At 39.0% G+C, this 16,909-nt stretch overlaps 1 protein-coding gene across 1 annotated transcript; it reads right to left on the reverse strand.

Annotated features, from left to right (window-relative positions):
* Nucleotides 1-423: 423 nt before the first annotated feature.
* On the reverse strand, nucleotides 424-16,500 carry Terb2 (telomere repeat binding bouquet formation protein 2). Its single transcript, XM_057781988.1, has 7 exons — nucleotides 16,437-16,500; nucleotides 16,238-16,319; nucleotides 14,930-15,069; nucleotides 11,196-11,257; nucleotides 7,385-7,449; nucleotides 3,194-3,282; nucleotides 424-569 (listed from the first exon to the last, which is right to left on the reverse strand). The coding sequence occupies exons 1-7, from the start codon at nucleotides 16,498-16,500 to the stop codon at nucleotides 424-426; spliced, it is 648 nt and encodes a 215-aa protein (XP_057637971.1).
* Between the last annotated feature and the right edge of the window lie 409 nt (nucleotides 16,501-16,909).

The raw sequence follows: 16,909 nt of genomic DNA on the forward strand, positions 1-16,909 counted from the left end.
TCCTGCTCCAGCCATCCAAGCACCTGGGATTACAGGTGAGCAAAACTGCCTTCTTGAGATTGCCACATCTCTAGGTTCATTTAAAAGGCAGAAAAGCCAAGTCCAGTGGCACACACCTACAGTTTCAGCTTATTTATAATGCTGAGGCAGGAGCATTACTGAGGCCCAGAAGTTAGAGGCCAGCCTGGGTAACACAACGAGAACTTGTCTCAAAAAGGGTATAGAATATTAACACAGAGGTTCCAGCATAATCATATAAGAAAACAGTATAAATACAAGTCCAGAAAATCAGTAAAGTCACATCCCAGTTTGAGCTGGGCCTCACTTAGTCACTCCGGCAGGACACCCTCTCAAATTTTCATTTCCTTATAAGCCGCAGTATTATAAAAAATAATACTTATAAAAAATAAATGTAAGTAAAATTTAACTTAGTTTCCTCCTTAATTTGTTTTTTATAGCAGACATATTAATTTCATTTTGAACATGATATGCCAAATATCCCGAGCTTCCTGGAATGAAGTCATGTAATTCTCCAAGAAATTTCTCCAAGGCATCAATTGATATATAACCTATAAAAATAAGAAGAAATAGATACATTTGAAATTCTACCATGCTATTTTATTTTCAGTGTCTTTGATTTATTAGTTAAAATTTTTATAGAATATTTTTAAAGAACTAAAAAGAAAAATAATACTGGTGAGAAGATTCTCAAAGGATGACCTTAGGCATCTGCTCTTTCTGCTCCCCCAACCCAGGGCTGAGACTGCAGACCCATCCACCACACTTGTTATGTAAGACTGGAGACCAAACCCTGAGTCTGTACATGCCAGGCAAGCACTCTACAGCTAAGCTATAGCCCCAGCCCTTAACACTGGTTTCTTTTTACGCCTTAGTTTACAAAATAATGAGTTTTATTATGACCTTTTCACTAAAACACATTATTGTACTTTGCTCGTATTTGTCTTCTCTCTTCTGCCCATCTCCCCTTCTCACTGTCCTAGTTTTGTTTGTTTGTTTGTTTGTTTGTTTGAGACGGGGCTCACACTTTAACCTAGGTTAGACAGGAAAGCACTTGTAGACGAGGCTGGTCTTGAGCTTTCAGCAATCCTCTGCTTCAACTCCTAAATTCTCACACTATTGGTGTCAACCAACACACTTAATTATTCCTTCCACTTCTGAAAAGCACAGATACTTGATAAGCAACTTCGATTACTGAGAGTGCAATGTCCATACTGGGGCTGGAACACTAAAGTACGGAAACTGGAATGACAGGGAATAACTGGCCTAGATTGTAACCACTGAAAACTGTCTCTCCAGGTACCAACAGCACAGACAGCGCATCTGCTCTACAGAGCAGACATTTCCAAGCACTGTAAGACTGGGATAAAGTTCTCTAGTGAAAAATTAATAGCAAAGTCAGTCCTGCTGTCAATCAATACAAGATATGGCTGTAATGTTGATATAATTAATAATATGAAATATATATGAATGCCAAAAAAGAAACCCTGCCTAACTACAGAGATATTAAGATCTTAATATTCAAAGATCTTAAGCAGTAACTTGATAACAATTATTTATCATTTGAATGATTATATTTTACATATAATATAAATGTTTGCGGTTTATACTAATACTAAAAGCAAACATTCTAAAAATTCTAGAATATCCCAAGTATGACTGAATTTAAAAGTACCATAAAAAACAATAGAGTTTATACATATAGCTTGATGGTTTTAGTAATAAAATTATGAATCCAGCCATAGAAAATTAGTATCACTAATCTATTTCAGTCATTGGATATCTATTTCCTTAGCTCTTTTTGAACATTACTGAGACATCCCATGTGTATCCATGACCTCTGCCTGATGGATAAGCACTTGTGTAACCAGTGGAGAAAATGCTTATTGCACAGACACTATGTGAGGTTTCTAAATGCTTACTGCACACATATGTAGAGGGCACCAAGGCCTTGTACTCACAGAGAAGTGCTAAGAGAAGCAGGACGGTTAATCACACAAGGGTGTCTCCTCAATGGAGGAGATAAAACTGAACACCCTGCATTCCACCCAGAAAGCTAAAATGGAAGTTGCTAACAACCTGGTGACCCCTTTGCTATCTGAAGAGACAGACCTCACCCTAACTTCCCAGACTCTTTCCTCCCTAAACTATTACCCATCCTTAGGGGAGATGTCACAGGTATTTCTTGTACTGCTGACCTCTATGCTATCAGTCAGAGACCACATTAGCTATAGAACCCACCCTCAAGGTCACAGGTACTTTGTAAAAGAGTTGCTATGTAATCATACATTAATCTTTATTGTGCACCTGAAATTGGAATTATGGGAATTATTGTTGCCTGGAGACTCTTTTTCAAATTCTATTGTGTTTAAATATGCCTAAAATAAAGTGCCTGGTATTACACTCCCCTAAGTCTGATTCACGCTGATGAAGTCAATCTGCACAGGATTTTCATTTTAACTCTGTGCAGTTTGCTCCCCTGCCCGTATACTTGCAGGGACCTCCTTACACATGCACTATGCAAGATTTCTAAATACATTGGGAAAGAAATACAAAATTAAGTCGCGCACGCCTTTAATCCCGGCACTTGGGAGTAAAGGCAGGCAGATCTCTGGAGTTCAAGGCTAGCCTGGTCTACAGAGCAAGTTCCACGACAGGCTCCAATGTGAAACCTTTCATTAGAAGAACTGTTAACACCATAAACATACAGACAGACAGTAGAATGGTGGGGGCTTTGAGCAGAGCTCAATCTTCCAAGGCAAAATGGAGGTCGCTTCTTCTTCTAGGTCTCAGAGGAAATGGGAGGTTTTATGTTATGTGGCAATTAGTCCACAGAAAGAGCTCAGCTGCCTCTGGCTCCACAGTAAAGCCTGATCCTAGACATGTAAAAGGCCCTGAGTTCAACCTCCAGCACTACAAAAACAAAAACAAAAGAGCTAATCCCTGAATGTCAGAAATAAACTGCAACTGTCTCACGCAAGCAAGAGCAAGCATCCCTTCAGTCAGGAACAGAAAATATGAAGGCCATGTTTGGTCCATTCTGCAAGTTAATGCTTTAGAAGATGAACGGCACCCTCCTATCACCATGATAAAAGCAAAGACTCTGCTTGGTAACAGCTTTGTTCTCCCTAGTTTCCTCCCTAGCTGGGTTGCTCTAATTTTCACCTCCGTTTACCTGTTACCATGTTGTTCACCGGGTAACTCCGAAGAGGGAAGTACAGCTGCTTTTCTACAACTGGAGTGCTTATAAAATGACTCTCCGCACTATAAAAAATGGAACATACAGAAAGTCACATTTGTGTTTGAATTTTTAATTTATATTACAAATGAAGATTCATTGCAGACCATGTATATAGTAATTTAACACTTCTTTAATCGGGTTTCACTTTTACTTGGTGAAAATGTTAATTGTAAGCTTTCTTTTGTGATACTAAGAAAGACCATATACCTACTTTTGGTTTTCTTAGTTACTTCACAAATCAAACAATTTTTGAATAGAGGCCTTGGTCATCTCAATATCCCCCAAAGCACAGTAATAATTTATAATTATATAACACAGGGCTGGGGTTATATCTCAGTGGTAGGGCTGTTTCCTAGCATGCATGAGACTGGGTTCAATCCCTAGCACTGTCAAAAAATGTAAAGTAATTTATTATATACACCATAATCAATCATATTTGTATACACATATGAAATCTTATGTATGCCAAAAGAAAAGCACAGTAGACTCTATAAATAGTCATAGTCTTTTCTTATTCAGTATTTAAATTATCCACACTTCAGCATAACAAAAAGAAACGAGGTCAGGGAAACCATGAAATACAATGAGATTTTTAAGTAACTTAAATTTTTAAGGCCCTTAGATCATGGGCCTGCCTATTTAAGACCTGATGCCTCCTCTATAGTCTGTCCTCTGAGGCAAAGAATTGATAAACTCTGTATTATTGCACAAGCCTATCTGCACAATCCTGGCTGTCCTGGAACTCACTCTGTAGACCAGGCTGACATTGAACTCACAGAGATCTGCCTATCTCTGCCTCCCAAGTGCTGGGATTAGAGGCGTGTGTCACTGGCCATGTGGTAGTTTCAATGTAATTGGCACCCATAAGCTCATAGGGAGCGACACTATTAGAAGGTGTTGCTTTGTTGGAGTGGGTATGGCCTTGTTGGAGGAATTGTGCCACTGTGGGGACAGGCTTTGAGATTTCCTATGTGCAGGAAACCGTCCAGTTGACTTCCTGTTGCCTGAAAGTCAAGATGCAGCCAACACCATGTCTGCCTGCACACCACCATGCTCCCCACCATAATAATAGACTGAACCTCTGAAACTATAAGCAAGCTCCCTCAATTAGATGTTTTCCTTCTAAGAGTTGCCATGATCATGTTGTCTCTTCACAGCAATGAAAACCCTAACTAAGACAGCCCAGCATGATTTGCCTGGTCCCCTTTGTTGTATCAAGTAAGATGGAGCCATGCAGCAAACAACTCTAAAGCCTACTTCTAAAGAAATTGGCTCTGATCTCTGAACAGGCTACCTACCCCTTCAGTAAAAGATTTCTGACTTTTTCTCTCTCAGTCTTTTGCTCATTCCCTCCTGTCCCATGTTGTCAGCAACATCCACCTCTTACTTACGTGAAGCTCCTCCAAGGTTTAAGATTCCGTTAAGTAATCTCTGATAAATGCTCTGGCCTCCTTCACTGTTCTCCCACCTCAGGTCTCCACCATGCTGCCTCTGGTGTGATATACTGTCTCTCGTAATGCTTTCCTATCTCAAGCCAATCATGCCTCATCATAATTGTGAGGCTCTCCCTCCTAATAAAGCTCATTGATGCAGGGCAATTTCCAGTCTACTCCTTTCCTGAGTTTATGACTTTGGTTTCTAACAGTTTAATCCTAACACTAAATTATAACATCAAATAAGATTGTCAACCTTAGGGGAAAGTGTTAATAAAATATTACATGCAAAGTCAAGGGACCTCAAGATGACCTCAGTTCTTTATAAATTGTGTCTTACTGTAAGAGAAAAGAGACATATACTACTGAGTGGTAGAATTATTTCTGATTTAAATTTCCTTTATTATTTTCTATATGTCTTATTTTCACAAATTAAATGGATTTCTACTTTTTTTTAATTTTGGCATTTTTGAAATAGGGTCTCATAAAGCCCAGGTTAGCCTCAAACTTGCTATGTAGCTGAGGATAACCTTGAACCTCTAATCCTGTCCTCACCTCCAGGGTGCTGTGATTACAGGCACGCGTCAGTACATCTGGCTTATGCAGCGCTAGGGATCACACCCAGAGCGGGCACATCCATGCACACTAGGTAACTACTTCAACAACTGAGTTGCATCCCCAGCCTATTACATGTATTTTAAAATAAAACAACAACAAAAAGTTAAAATGTACATGACTTTAAAATTTGAGGAATATTTGGAGAAAGAAAGCACAATGGTTAAAAGTTTAGACTCCACATGGTTTCAAATTCAGCTGTTCTTTCTGAATAAAACAGAAAAAAAAAATACTTAGCTGTACAGATCTGTTTCCTCAATTGTAAAATGAATGGGACTGATTGCATATCTAAGTTGTGAGAATCAAATGAAGTAATGTGAACTGCTTGTCTCACAAATATTTATCAAATGTTAAATAGCATGCCATTTAGTATTGATTGCTATCACTTAGTAACTAATGCTTCATACATGTATTTCAGGGTATATTTTATTTATGTTCATATTCTGCCATCTGGTGGTTCCACAAAAAAAAAAAAAGGCTCTACAGATGTAGTAGAATTCTTCAGCACAACATGATAGGGTTGCTGAACACATGAACTCACAGTGGCTATGACAACATGCATAGGATTATACACGATCAAGTCAGCCAAACTTCCAGCACAAGAAGAGGAAGGAGCTCATGAAGCCCCAACCCTAGCTGAGAAGTTGTTGGATACAAGAGGGAGAATCAGTTTTCTTCTGGGATGCAGCCCCAGAAAGGCTGCCCATGCTCCATTAGATGGTCCAGTACCCATGCACATAGAGGCAGCACTAAGTAGATCCAGTGGGTTTTTAAAGCAAGAGAGAAGCACCAGGTATCATGGTGTACACCTCTAATCTCAGCACTCAGGAGAGAGGCAGATCTCTGTGAGTTTGAAGACAACCTGGTCTAAAGAGCAAGTTCCAGAACAGCCACAATTACAATACATGAAATTGAGGGAAATAGGGGAGTTAAGGAGAGGGGGTAGGGATGTATTTGATCAAAATTCATTATATGCATTATAAAATTCCCAATAAAAAAGGAAAATAGAAAAATAAAAGGCAAATTGGGCAGTAGTGGTGCACATCTTTAATTTCAGCACTTGGAAAGCAGAGACAGGCGGATCTCTGAGTACAAGGCCAGCCTGGTCTACAGAGTGACCAGAGCAGCCAAGGTTACACAAAAACAGTGAAACCCGTCTTGAAAAATACATAAAGAAAAAAGGAAGAAACCTAGGGTATATTCACATAATTGGTCTTTTTTAAAAATGTGACAGTCTCCCTATGCACCCGTAGCCCAGATTTGCCTGGCACTCACCTTAACCCCAAGAGTATACCTAAAAAGTACCATGCCTGGCATTTTGTAATGTATGTAGGCATATGTGTGCAAGTGCTGGTGTGAGTGCACACATAATATGACCATGTATGTGGGAGGCCAGAAGTTGATGTTAGGTGACTTCATCAATAGTTCATCACCTTATTTTGTTATGTATTTATTTGTTTTTGTTTTATGTCCATGAGTGTCTTGCCTGTATATGCACCATATGCGGGCCTGGTGCTCTCAGAGGTCAGAAGAGAGTGTTGGATCCCCTGGAACCAGAGTAACTGATGGTCATGAGCCACCATGTGGGTGCTGGAATTAAGCCCAGATACTCTGTAAGAGCAACAAGTGCTCTTAACCACTGAACTATCTCTCAAGCCTCACTTTTACTCTTTTTAATAAAAGTTCATATGACTTTGGACAAATTAATCTTTTTTTGTTTGTTTGGGTTTTTTTGTTGTTTTTTTTTTGTTGTTGTTGTTGTTGTTGTTTTTCGAGACAGGGTTTCTTTGTGGTTTTGGAGCCTGTCCTGGAACTAGCTCTTGTAGACCAGGCTGGTCTCGAACTCACAGAGATCCGCCTGCCTCTGCCTCCCAAGTGCTGGGATTAAAGGCGTGTGCCACCACCGCCCGGCCCAAATTAATCTTTTTAATCTTAGATCTCTTTCTCTAAAATGAGAATGGCGACGATGATGATAATATCAATCTCAGAGGAATTGTGAAACTAAAATAAATATACAATCAAGCTTAAAGATTTCTACATTCAATTTGAGTAGCAATGAAGCATATTAACTCAATACCTTTCTTTTTTGTGTTCTGTTGTTGGCTCACTGCTTTCCCTTTTATTTGATGTTATTCTGCCATGCTGTAAACAGCAAAATAAATCACATTTTAAAAATTTAGCACACTAATTATCTAATTATTAACTTTAAAATTAAATTAAAATATAATCAAAGGCTATTTAAATTTATTCTTTTAGTTCAGTCATTGTAACCTGGCAGGGAAGCTTAAAAATTTTGTATATATATTCACATAATCATGCTTTTAGAAGAGCATAAAGAAGGATAACCAGGATTTTAAATGCTAGCTATAGTTATAGCAGGTAACTGAACTTGGTTTGAGGGAAGAGGAAGAATACAGGAAGGAAGGAAGGAAGGAAGGAAGGAAGGAAGGAAGGAAGGAAGGAAGGAAGGAAGGAAGGAAGGAAGGAAGGAAGGAAGGAAGGGAGAAAATCAAACATTACAGACTTAAGACTTTCTTAAAATTCTTGACTTCAGGATTCTCCTTCTTATAAATCAAAAAAGAAAAAGCTAAACAAATTGTTCCCTCTTTAAAGTGATCGTGATGGAGATATGTTCACTTCTGAAGTTATAACAAAACTAAAAGTATATTAAGCTTTTTCAAAACGTTTGTAGAAATGACTCAGATGTTTATACCTAATGTATTTAACAGAATATTGTTAAAAATTCCATATTTAGATCATAAATCTTCCCTAAGTAATAATAATGTTCCAAATTACTTTTCAGATTTATCCTTGTTATTTTCATTTGATAACTTTCTACATATAGATTATGTGATTATAGTATTATAATTAGCTGATATTCAACACTGATAAGTACTTTGAAGGAATTGACAAGATCCTTTATCAAATAATGTCTAGCCAATAATCAATAAAAGTATGTTATATTAATATTTTTATTTATCTGTCTGTCTGTGTGTCTGTGTAAATGTATGCCACATGCAGGCAAGTGCCCACAGAGGCCAGCAGAGCTTACTATAGCCATGGAGCTAGAGTTACAGGCAGGAGTGAGGCACCTGGTGCAGGTGCTGGGGTTCACTGGTGAACTGAATTCTGGTCCTCTGGAAGAGCAGGAAGCGCTCTTCACCTGAGCCAGCCCTCCAGCCTTATATAACTTTTTAACAGAAATGACATTAGATTAGAATGAGGCTAAGAAAACTTGGTTTCATGATGCTAATATGTGATTACATGTACTAAAACAGATTTTTTTAAATCTTCTGTTTATGTCAGCATTTTTATTTATAAAACTAAATGATCTTTAAGTTCCTTTTAAGTCCCATAGTACTGGTATACTGAATAATTTGACAAATAATTTTTAAAAATCATGATCACTTGTGTAGAAACATTGACAAATCAGAGATTAGATATTTTCAGAATTTATCATCTCCAAACCAAAGATCCTGAAGAGACTATGATTTCCAAATGATAACACTCTGAGAAATAAAAACAAATTAGTGGGGCCGGTGAGATGGCTCAGCAATCAGGAGTGCTTGCTGAAAATCCTGGTAACCTGAGTTTGATTTCCTGAGCCCACAGGGTAAAGGGACAGGACCAGCTTCCCCAAGTTGTCTTCTGACTTCCACATGTATATTATGGCATGTGCCACACAAAAAAGGAAATAAAAATTTTAATTAATGAAAGGAATATGAAACCTATAAGTTAATTACTTGGCTGTGGAAACATAGATTTTTCTATTTTTCTCAGTCTAAAAAATATTATCCTTAAAAATAGTACAGAAATACTATATACCATGCACTTAAAAAGATACTTTTGCTACCTTGAATGTGTTCTTTTACAGTTTTTTGAGATCCTTTGAAAACAACATTTCTTTTTGGGGGAATAGGGGGTTTCTCTGTGTTGCTTTGGAATCTGTCCTGGCACTAGCTCTTGTAGACCAGGCTGGCCTTGAACTCACAGAGACCCGCCTGCCTCTCAAGTGCTGGAATAAAAGCGTGCGCCACTACTGCCTGGCTGAAACATAACATTCCTATTCCTTAAGATCTAGCAAGAATTTTCTCAAAAAATGTATTTTTATCTTTATACCCCTGGCATACTTAAGAAAATTTAACAAATCATTATTATTTAATATTCCATGAATCAGTTTTTCCAGTTGCTCTCAAAATGCCTTTTTTAGACAGGGTCTCACTAATAAAGTCCTGGCTGGGCTGAAACTCACAGATCTCTGATTGCCTCTGCCTCCAAGTGCTAGGATTAAAGACCAGTGCCACCATGCTTTTTATATTAAAGAAATGTTTCTTCTATATTAAAAATATCTATATATAGGATCTGATCATCACATTTGGTTGTTGTCTCAATTTAGAATGTTTTCTTGCTTTTATTGTGACAGTCACTATAGAGGTCAGGCCAGTTGACTGACTTGAGGCATAGTTATTTCCTGGAGTCATGTGATTAACTCATAATTGGATCTTGGGAAGCTTTTGAATAAGAACTCAACATAGATAATACTGTGTACTTACTATATCACAACAGACTAAGCCAAATGGGAGGTTATTCCAGTATTAGTGATACCAGTTTGATCATTTGACTAAAGTGGTATCTTCTAGTATGTCCATTTGCAGATATTGCTTGTCTTTGTAATTAGTACAATCTGTGGGTGATAATTTGGGATCATAGTTTTAGCATCAATTAATGGCTCTTGTCTAAATCAATTATTATATTGGCGGTACAGAATGCATATTTTTTATTGTGTGTGTGTGTGTGTGTGTGTTGGGGACAAGGCACCCAATAAGATAACAGCATGCACACGGTGCTCTGAGGACAACTTGCTGGAGCTGATTCTCTCCTTCTACTATGGAACCTGCCCAGACCATCAGGCTTATGGTCTTTGCCTAACGGAGCCATCTTGCTGGCTCAAGGAAGAATTTTCTACTTTATCATCCTTTTTTCTTTATTAGTTGCTATTCCTATAATGAAAAGTTTTACTTATATCACCTTTTCTTCTTTCTTATCTTCCTGTCCTTTTTTCTTTCTGCTTTTGGATTATCACTATGAACTAGCTGATGCCTTTTTATATAATGTGTGATTATCTATTATTGTCTTCTTTTCATGCTGAAATTATCTATATTTGGCTACTGCATAAAAGTTTTGAAGTAAAAAACAGACAAATTTGAGTAGAACGGCAAAAACTAAACAGCAATATTGCATATATTTATTAAGGAACAGTCCTCAAAACAAACAAGCGATACTGCGTGAGAATTCACCCGAATCTCCACCAGCAAATACCATGTACCTATTGTTACTCTATACTCCTGACTAAAGAAATCAAAGTTTCTTGTTTATTTTCCAGCACTAGAAACTGAAGCAAAGGCCTCGTATGCTAAGGAGACAGTCTACTACAGTGTTCTAACCCAACCCTCAACCTTCTCTTCTTTTTCTTTCTATTTTATTTTTTTAACAGGTTTATTTTTTGACAGGTTTACTTTTTGACAGATTTTCATTTTTTTTTCCATTGACAGGTTTTCTTAAACTTCTGATCCTCCTGCCCCTTCTCCCAAGTGTTAGCATTACAAGCATATGCCACTATGTCTGGTTTTTCTGCTGGCTGAGGACTGAATCCAGGGTTTCTTGGATGCTAAGCTTGCACCTGAGTTTCTTATAAGAATTGTTTAATTTATACAAAATACTTCAATTTTACTGTTGTATTATGTAAAAACTAGGTCAAACCAGATAGTATTCAATAAAATACTCTTAATATTTCTTAATCTGGATCATTGATGCATATGTCACAAATTATACTGCTTTCAAATTTTTGAAACTGTACATCCCAACCAAGTATTTTAATTCCCTCTTACCTTTTGTACTGGAAAATTTTCATCTTGTTCCCAAATAAAACTACCAATTTTTCTTCGTATTTCTGTAGTGAGAAAAACAAGCCCAATATTCTTTAAAGTAATTTCTGGATTTTGCATAACATTTGAAACTTGTAGATTATGTTTATTCTACTTGAATAAAAATAACCCCTTTTTTTTTTATTCTACTTGAATCAAAATAACCAGATTCCTGCTGAAAAGCCTAGGAGTCAGGTGGTGGTGGTACACGCCTTTAATCCCAGCACTTGGGAGGCAGAGGCAGGCAGATCTCTCTGAGTTCGAGGCCAGCCTGGTCTACATAGAGCTAATGCCAGGACAGGCTCCAAAGCTACAGAGAAATCCTGTCTCAAAAAAACCAAAAAAAAAAACCAAAAAAAAAAAAAACCTGATAATAAAAGCATAATTATTATTAAAAAAAGGAAGAAGAAAGAAAGAAAAGAAAGAAAGGAAGGAAGCAAGCAAGCAAGCAAAGCCAAGCCTAGGAATAGCCGGGCAGTGGTGGTGGCACATGCCTTTAATCCCAGCACTCTGGAGGCAGAGGCAGGCAGATCTCTGTGAGTTCGAGGCCAGCCTGGTCTAGAGAGAGAGTTCCAGGACAGGCTCCAAAAGCTACACAGAGAAACCTTGTCTCAAGAAGAAAATAACTTGCAATCCACTTTCCAGCTGATTCCAGTATATTATGAAAATCATTATGGTAAACTTCTTTCTTGGGATGTGGTATACATGTGTGTTTGTTGTGTAAGTATGTATGTGGTTGCACACACATGAATATGATTCTGTATACCTGTATATAACATGCAGAGGCCAGAGGACAGCATTAAGTATTTTCCTCTGCCTTACTGCCTTCAGACAGGGTTTTTCACTGAACTAGAAGCTCACGGGTTCCTAGACTGGCTGGCCAGCAGCTTCTGGGATCTCTGTCCCCATCCCCCAGCTGCTGGTGTTAAAGGCACTCATGGCCATGTCTATACGTGTGGATATTAGGAATTCAAATTCAGGTTCATATGCTGGGCAAATTCTCTTACTCACTAAGTCATTTCCCTGCCCTTACTTTTTCTACTAGCATATATTACTTCATTAGATATGTGTCTCTGTTATGCCAAATATTAATAAATAAGACAACTGTCACAATAAAATGCCTAAAGTTGTTAAGTGTATAGAGTTGAGGTTCTCAAGAATAAATTTATTTTTCTAAAAAGTAGATAAACCGGGGGAGGGGGAGGGAAATGGGGGGCGATGGCGGGGAGGAGGCAGAAATCTTAAATAAATAAGAACAAAAAAATAAAAAATAAAAAGTAGATAAACAATGTCTAGTAAAATAGGAATTCTATAAAATTAAGTATATCTGGTGACTTTTACCATCTTAATAATCTCAAAATTCTCTACAACAACCCACTAGAAGACACAAAGGGTCTAATTACACTAGACTTTTGCTGACCAATATGGTAGCAATGGTAAATGTATGTTGAGTCATATTGAGGTATGGTATAAGTGTAAAATCAGCACTGGATGTTTAATATTTGGTATCAGAAAGAATACAAAATATTTTTAAAATTTCATGTTATTGAAATGATAACCTTTTCAACATTAGGTTAAATAAAAAATATTTTAAGATTAATTTTGCCTATATATTTTTAATATGACTACTAAACCTTTTAAACTCATAGTTCACAGTGGCATCTTACACATATATCTACTGCAATAACTAGGTATGTACAATATCCAAGTTTGAATGAGAATGGCCCCCACAGACTTATGCTTGAATGTTTGGTCCCCAGATGGTGGAACTGTTTGAATCCTCATGGGAGAAAGTATGTTACTGGTGAAACTGTTTAGGAAGGATCTTCATTGGAAAAGCATGTTTCTGGCGATGGATCTGAGGTTTCAAGGGACTGTGCAATTCCCGGTGGTCTCTAATTCCTGTTTGTGGATCCAGATGTGAGCTCAGCTGCTGCCTGCTGTCATGCACCCCACTATGATGGTCATGGACTCCTTGCCCTTTGGAACTGTAAGCCCCTTTGATAAGCTGCCTTGGCCATGGTGTTTTATCACAGTATGGAAAAGTGACTAAGACAGTAGTATACCTTTTTTTTTAAAAAAAAAAGTATGTTTTTATTTCAAACATTTTTTAAAGATTTAAATACATGTTAGTAGAAAAGGCTAAACTCAAAGATAAAATAGAAGTTATAATTTAAAATAAGGTTAATAAATTGGATACTCATTCTATAATACAAACTCCTTGAAGGCAGGTTTTTGGCACACGTGGTTTTTAAAGATGAGGCCAGGCAGGGCTACATAGCAAAAACTTGTCTCAGAATTTTTGAAAAGTTGCTGGACATGACAGTACATATCTATAACTTGGCACTCAGGAGGCTGAGGCAGGAGGATGGCCATGAATTTGAAACTAGCCTGGGTTACAAAATTAGTACCAGTTCAGTCAGAGTGACATAACAGAGCCACTCTCAAGAACAAAAAAGAGAGATAGGAAGGGAGGAAGGGCAAGAGAGATAGAGATAAAGTTATTTTAACAAATCTATTTTGCCATAAATCATTAGTTTATTTGCATAACCACTTAGACTTAAGTGTTATAACTAGGTTGTACTGAACACTAGTTACAAGAAACCAATCTTTGCAGTTTCTAAGGATTCTTCTAGGAAAATAACTGAGTTTTTGGTTTGTTCTGCTTTGTTTTTAATATTTTCCTCATTGGAATCTGTAAACAGCTTCAGTCTGTCTTTCTAGAAATGGACACAGAACTATGAGATAAGCAAAATCTTCACCAGAACTGACTGACTAGGGGATGGAGAGATGGCTCAGAGGTTAGCAACACTGTATGTCCTTCCAGAAAACCCTGGTTCCTAGGACCCACATGGAGGTTCAAAACTGTTTAACTCCAATTCCTGGGGATCTGATGCCCTCTTCTGGCCAGCACAGGTATCAGGCACAACTGTGGTGCACCCACAGATATGTTGGCAAAACACCCACATACAAAAAATAAAGAAATTTAAACAAGAAGTGGGTAATTAATGAAAGACCTACAAAAATGAGATGTATGAGGTTAGGTAGACAACCTGGGTTAAGCTTTGGCAGACATGCTAAGAACATGCTCCAAGCAGGGAAAACTGAAAGCACCAGTCTCAAAGGCAGCTCACTTACTTTTCCTTCTCACATCATACGGTTTTTGAGATAATGTGAAAGTACATAGTAATAATAAAATGAATTTACTATTATAAAAAATATTCAAGAAAAAATTAGAATGAAGAGATTCAACAGTAGCAAACAACACATTTATTAAATACTCATCACATGTCATGCACTTTAACCTATTACCTCATTTTATCCACAGAATCATTTGGAAGAAGTCAATGGATGCTAGATCACAAAACTGCTGGGCATGATGGTGCACATCTTTAGTCCCAGCACTTGGAGGGTAGGGACAGGTGGATCTGTGTGAGTCTGAGGCCAGCCTGGTTTATCTAGTGAGTTCGAGGCCAACCAGGACTACACAGTAAGATCCTGCTTCAAAACAAACACCAAAAAAGCAAATTAAGTATTGGATCCTAGCTGGTGAGCACTTGACTTTGGGGGTAATACCTGACTCTACCCTATTCACCACTGAATTCCAATGAGAACAGAAATTGGTAAAATTAAATTTGGTTATCTTAATAGGGATTGGCTGGGTTTGGCAAACAGATGGGTTTATGATCTTTGCTAACCTTTTTGCAGACACGCAGGAGGAAGAACAAAATGGCCCAAGGCCACTGAGTTTTTCCTTTCAGTATTAGCTACCGCAGAGAGATAGTAGGCATGAAAAACTGTAACATTATCTTCTATGTACTCGGTGCTGTGATATAGTCTAGAAGAAAGGAGATCTTCCAGGTTATGACATAGACAGGAATGCATTCCCCTTTCAAAAGAAAACCAAATGACTGCTAGGATCCTGCTAACATTAAAGAATACATTTATGATGGTCTTTGTTTCCTGGCAAGAATGAATAAATTTCAGGTTTATTTCTTAGTTTGGGGACCTAAATGTAAGTAAATCTCAGCTTTAGAATTTACAAAAGACCACCTAAAACAGTAGTTAGCCATCAACAGTGGACTGAGAGCCAGCAGCCCAAAGAGTTTTACTCATAGTCACTGCTATTATAAGAAACCAGTTAATTCTGAGGTAGAGTGGCCATGCAGTTCGAGAAGCCTTCCCGTGCAGAAGACATCTTTTCTAGGCCTGTGAAAAGAGGGAGCAAAGAAAGAAAGACATTAGAAAAACTGACATATATGAAGGAGCAATAATGACACTTAAGGTTGACTGGACTACAAAAGGCATGGAAAATTAAAGAGGTTTTAGTTAATCTAAATCCACAGGCAGTGGGACGAGGACAGGCCAGGGGCAGGTCTCCTGTAAACACGCGACAGCAGTTATGAAAGGAGATGGCAGAGCACTCTCTTAGGAAGCTCCCGTGACAGTCCTGGCAAGGGGTAATTCCAGTGCCTGTAAAAGTGGCAATGAGGAGGAAGTCTGGTAACGGTTACTGGAGCCTGTTCCATGGTGTTAGGCGCCAATTCATTCCTGGTAACAGAAGTTGGTTAAGATGCCTGAAATCCCTGCACTTAGAATGCCAAAACAGGAAGAGCATGAGTTTCAAGACTAGCCTGGGCTACAGAGAAAATAGACACCTCCCCATATCCCCACCCCCCCCAAAAACAAAAACTAAAAAAGATGGGTAGATTTTCTGCTTGAAGAATTCAGGATGGACTCCGGTGTTGAGGCAACATCTGGCTGACAAGCATGGAGTAGGGACCTACAATTTCCAGGAGACAGCAGGACACTCAAAACCAGGGTTCCCTTAGAGACTGGAGGGACAGGTAGAAGGCCAGGGCGGAAGGAAGGAATGGAGAAGGGTATCCCTCGCACTGAGGGCTGCAAACTTGCTGTTCCCCAGTGTTGGTAACTGGACTGCTACTCCCCTGCGCGGCTCTAGGCACACGATGACAGGAAAGGCTCTAGCGGGTGGCCCTGGGTACCTCAGCGTGTCCGGATGCGAGGCATCACAGCTGAACAGGAAGTCGGCGGTCTGGGCGTCGCTGATTGCCCCGCCTTCGTCCACTGTGGAGGCAAGAGCACGTGTGAGCGCCGAGCAGGGCAAGCGCCCCCAACCCGGATGGGGGAGGAGGGCTTCCGGGGACACACGGGCTCCCACGCCCTGCCCCGCCATCTTCCTACCCCAGAACTGTCTCAAGTCCTGACTGACGCTGCGGCAGAACCAACCACGCTGCCCCTGGAACATGGCGCCGCCTGCCTCCTGGGCTGGGGGTGGGGGGAACTAGAGCCGAGACCGCTGATTGGTCCGAAACCAAGCGTGATGATTGGTTCCCAAAAGAAAAAGGCGGGAAAGGTTGCAGGAAGCGGGCAAAGAGAGGTGAACTACCGTAATTGAGAGACTAGCTACGGAGGACGAAGTCCCCTGGACCTGGTGGGTTTTAAACACTGAAGCGTGTGTCTGTCTGTCTGTCTGCCTGTGTCAGTGTGTCTGTCTGTATGTCTTTGTGTCTGTGTCAGTGTTTCTGTATGTCTGTTTTTGTGTGTCTATGTGTCTGTGTGTGTCTGTGTGTATGTATCTGTGTATGTCTATCTCTGTGTGTCTGTGTGTTTGTGTGTGAGTCTGTCTGTGTGTATGTGGTGTGTGTATGTATCTG

The sequence above is a fragment of the Chionomys nivalis genome, chromosome 9 (genome assembly GCF_950005125.1).
Source record: "Chionomys nivalis chromosome 9, mChiNiv1.1, whole genome shotgun sequence".
NCBI lineage: Eukaryota > Metazoa > Chordata > Mammalia > Rodentia > Cricetidae > Chionomys > Chionomys nivalis.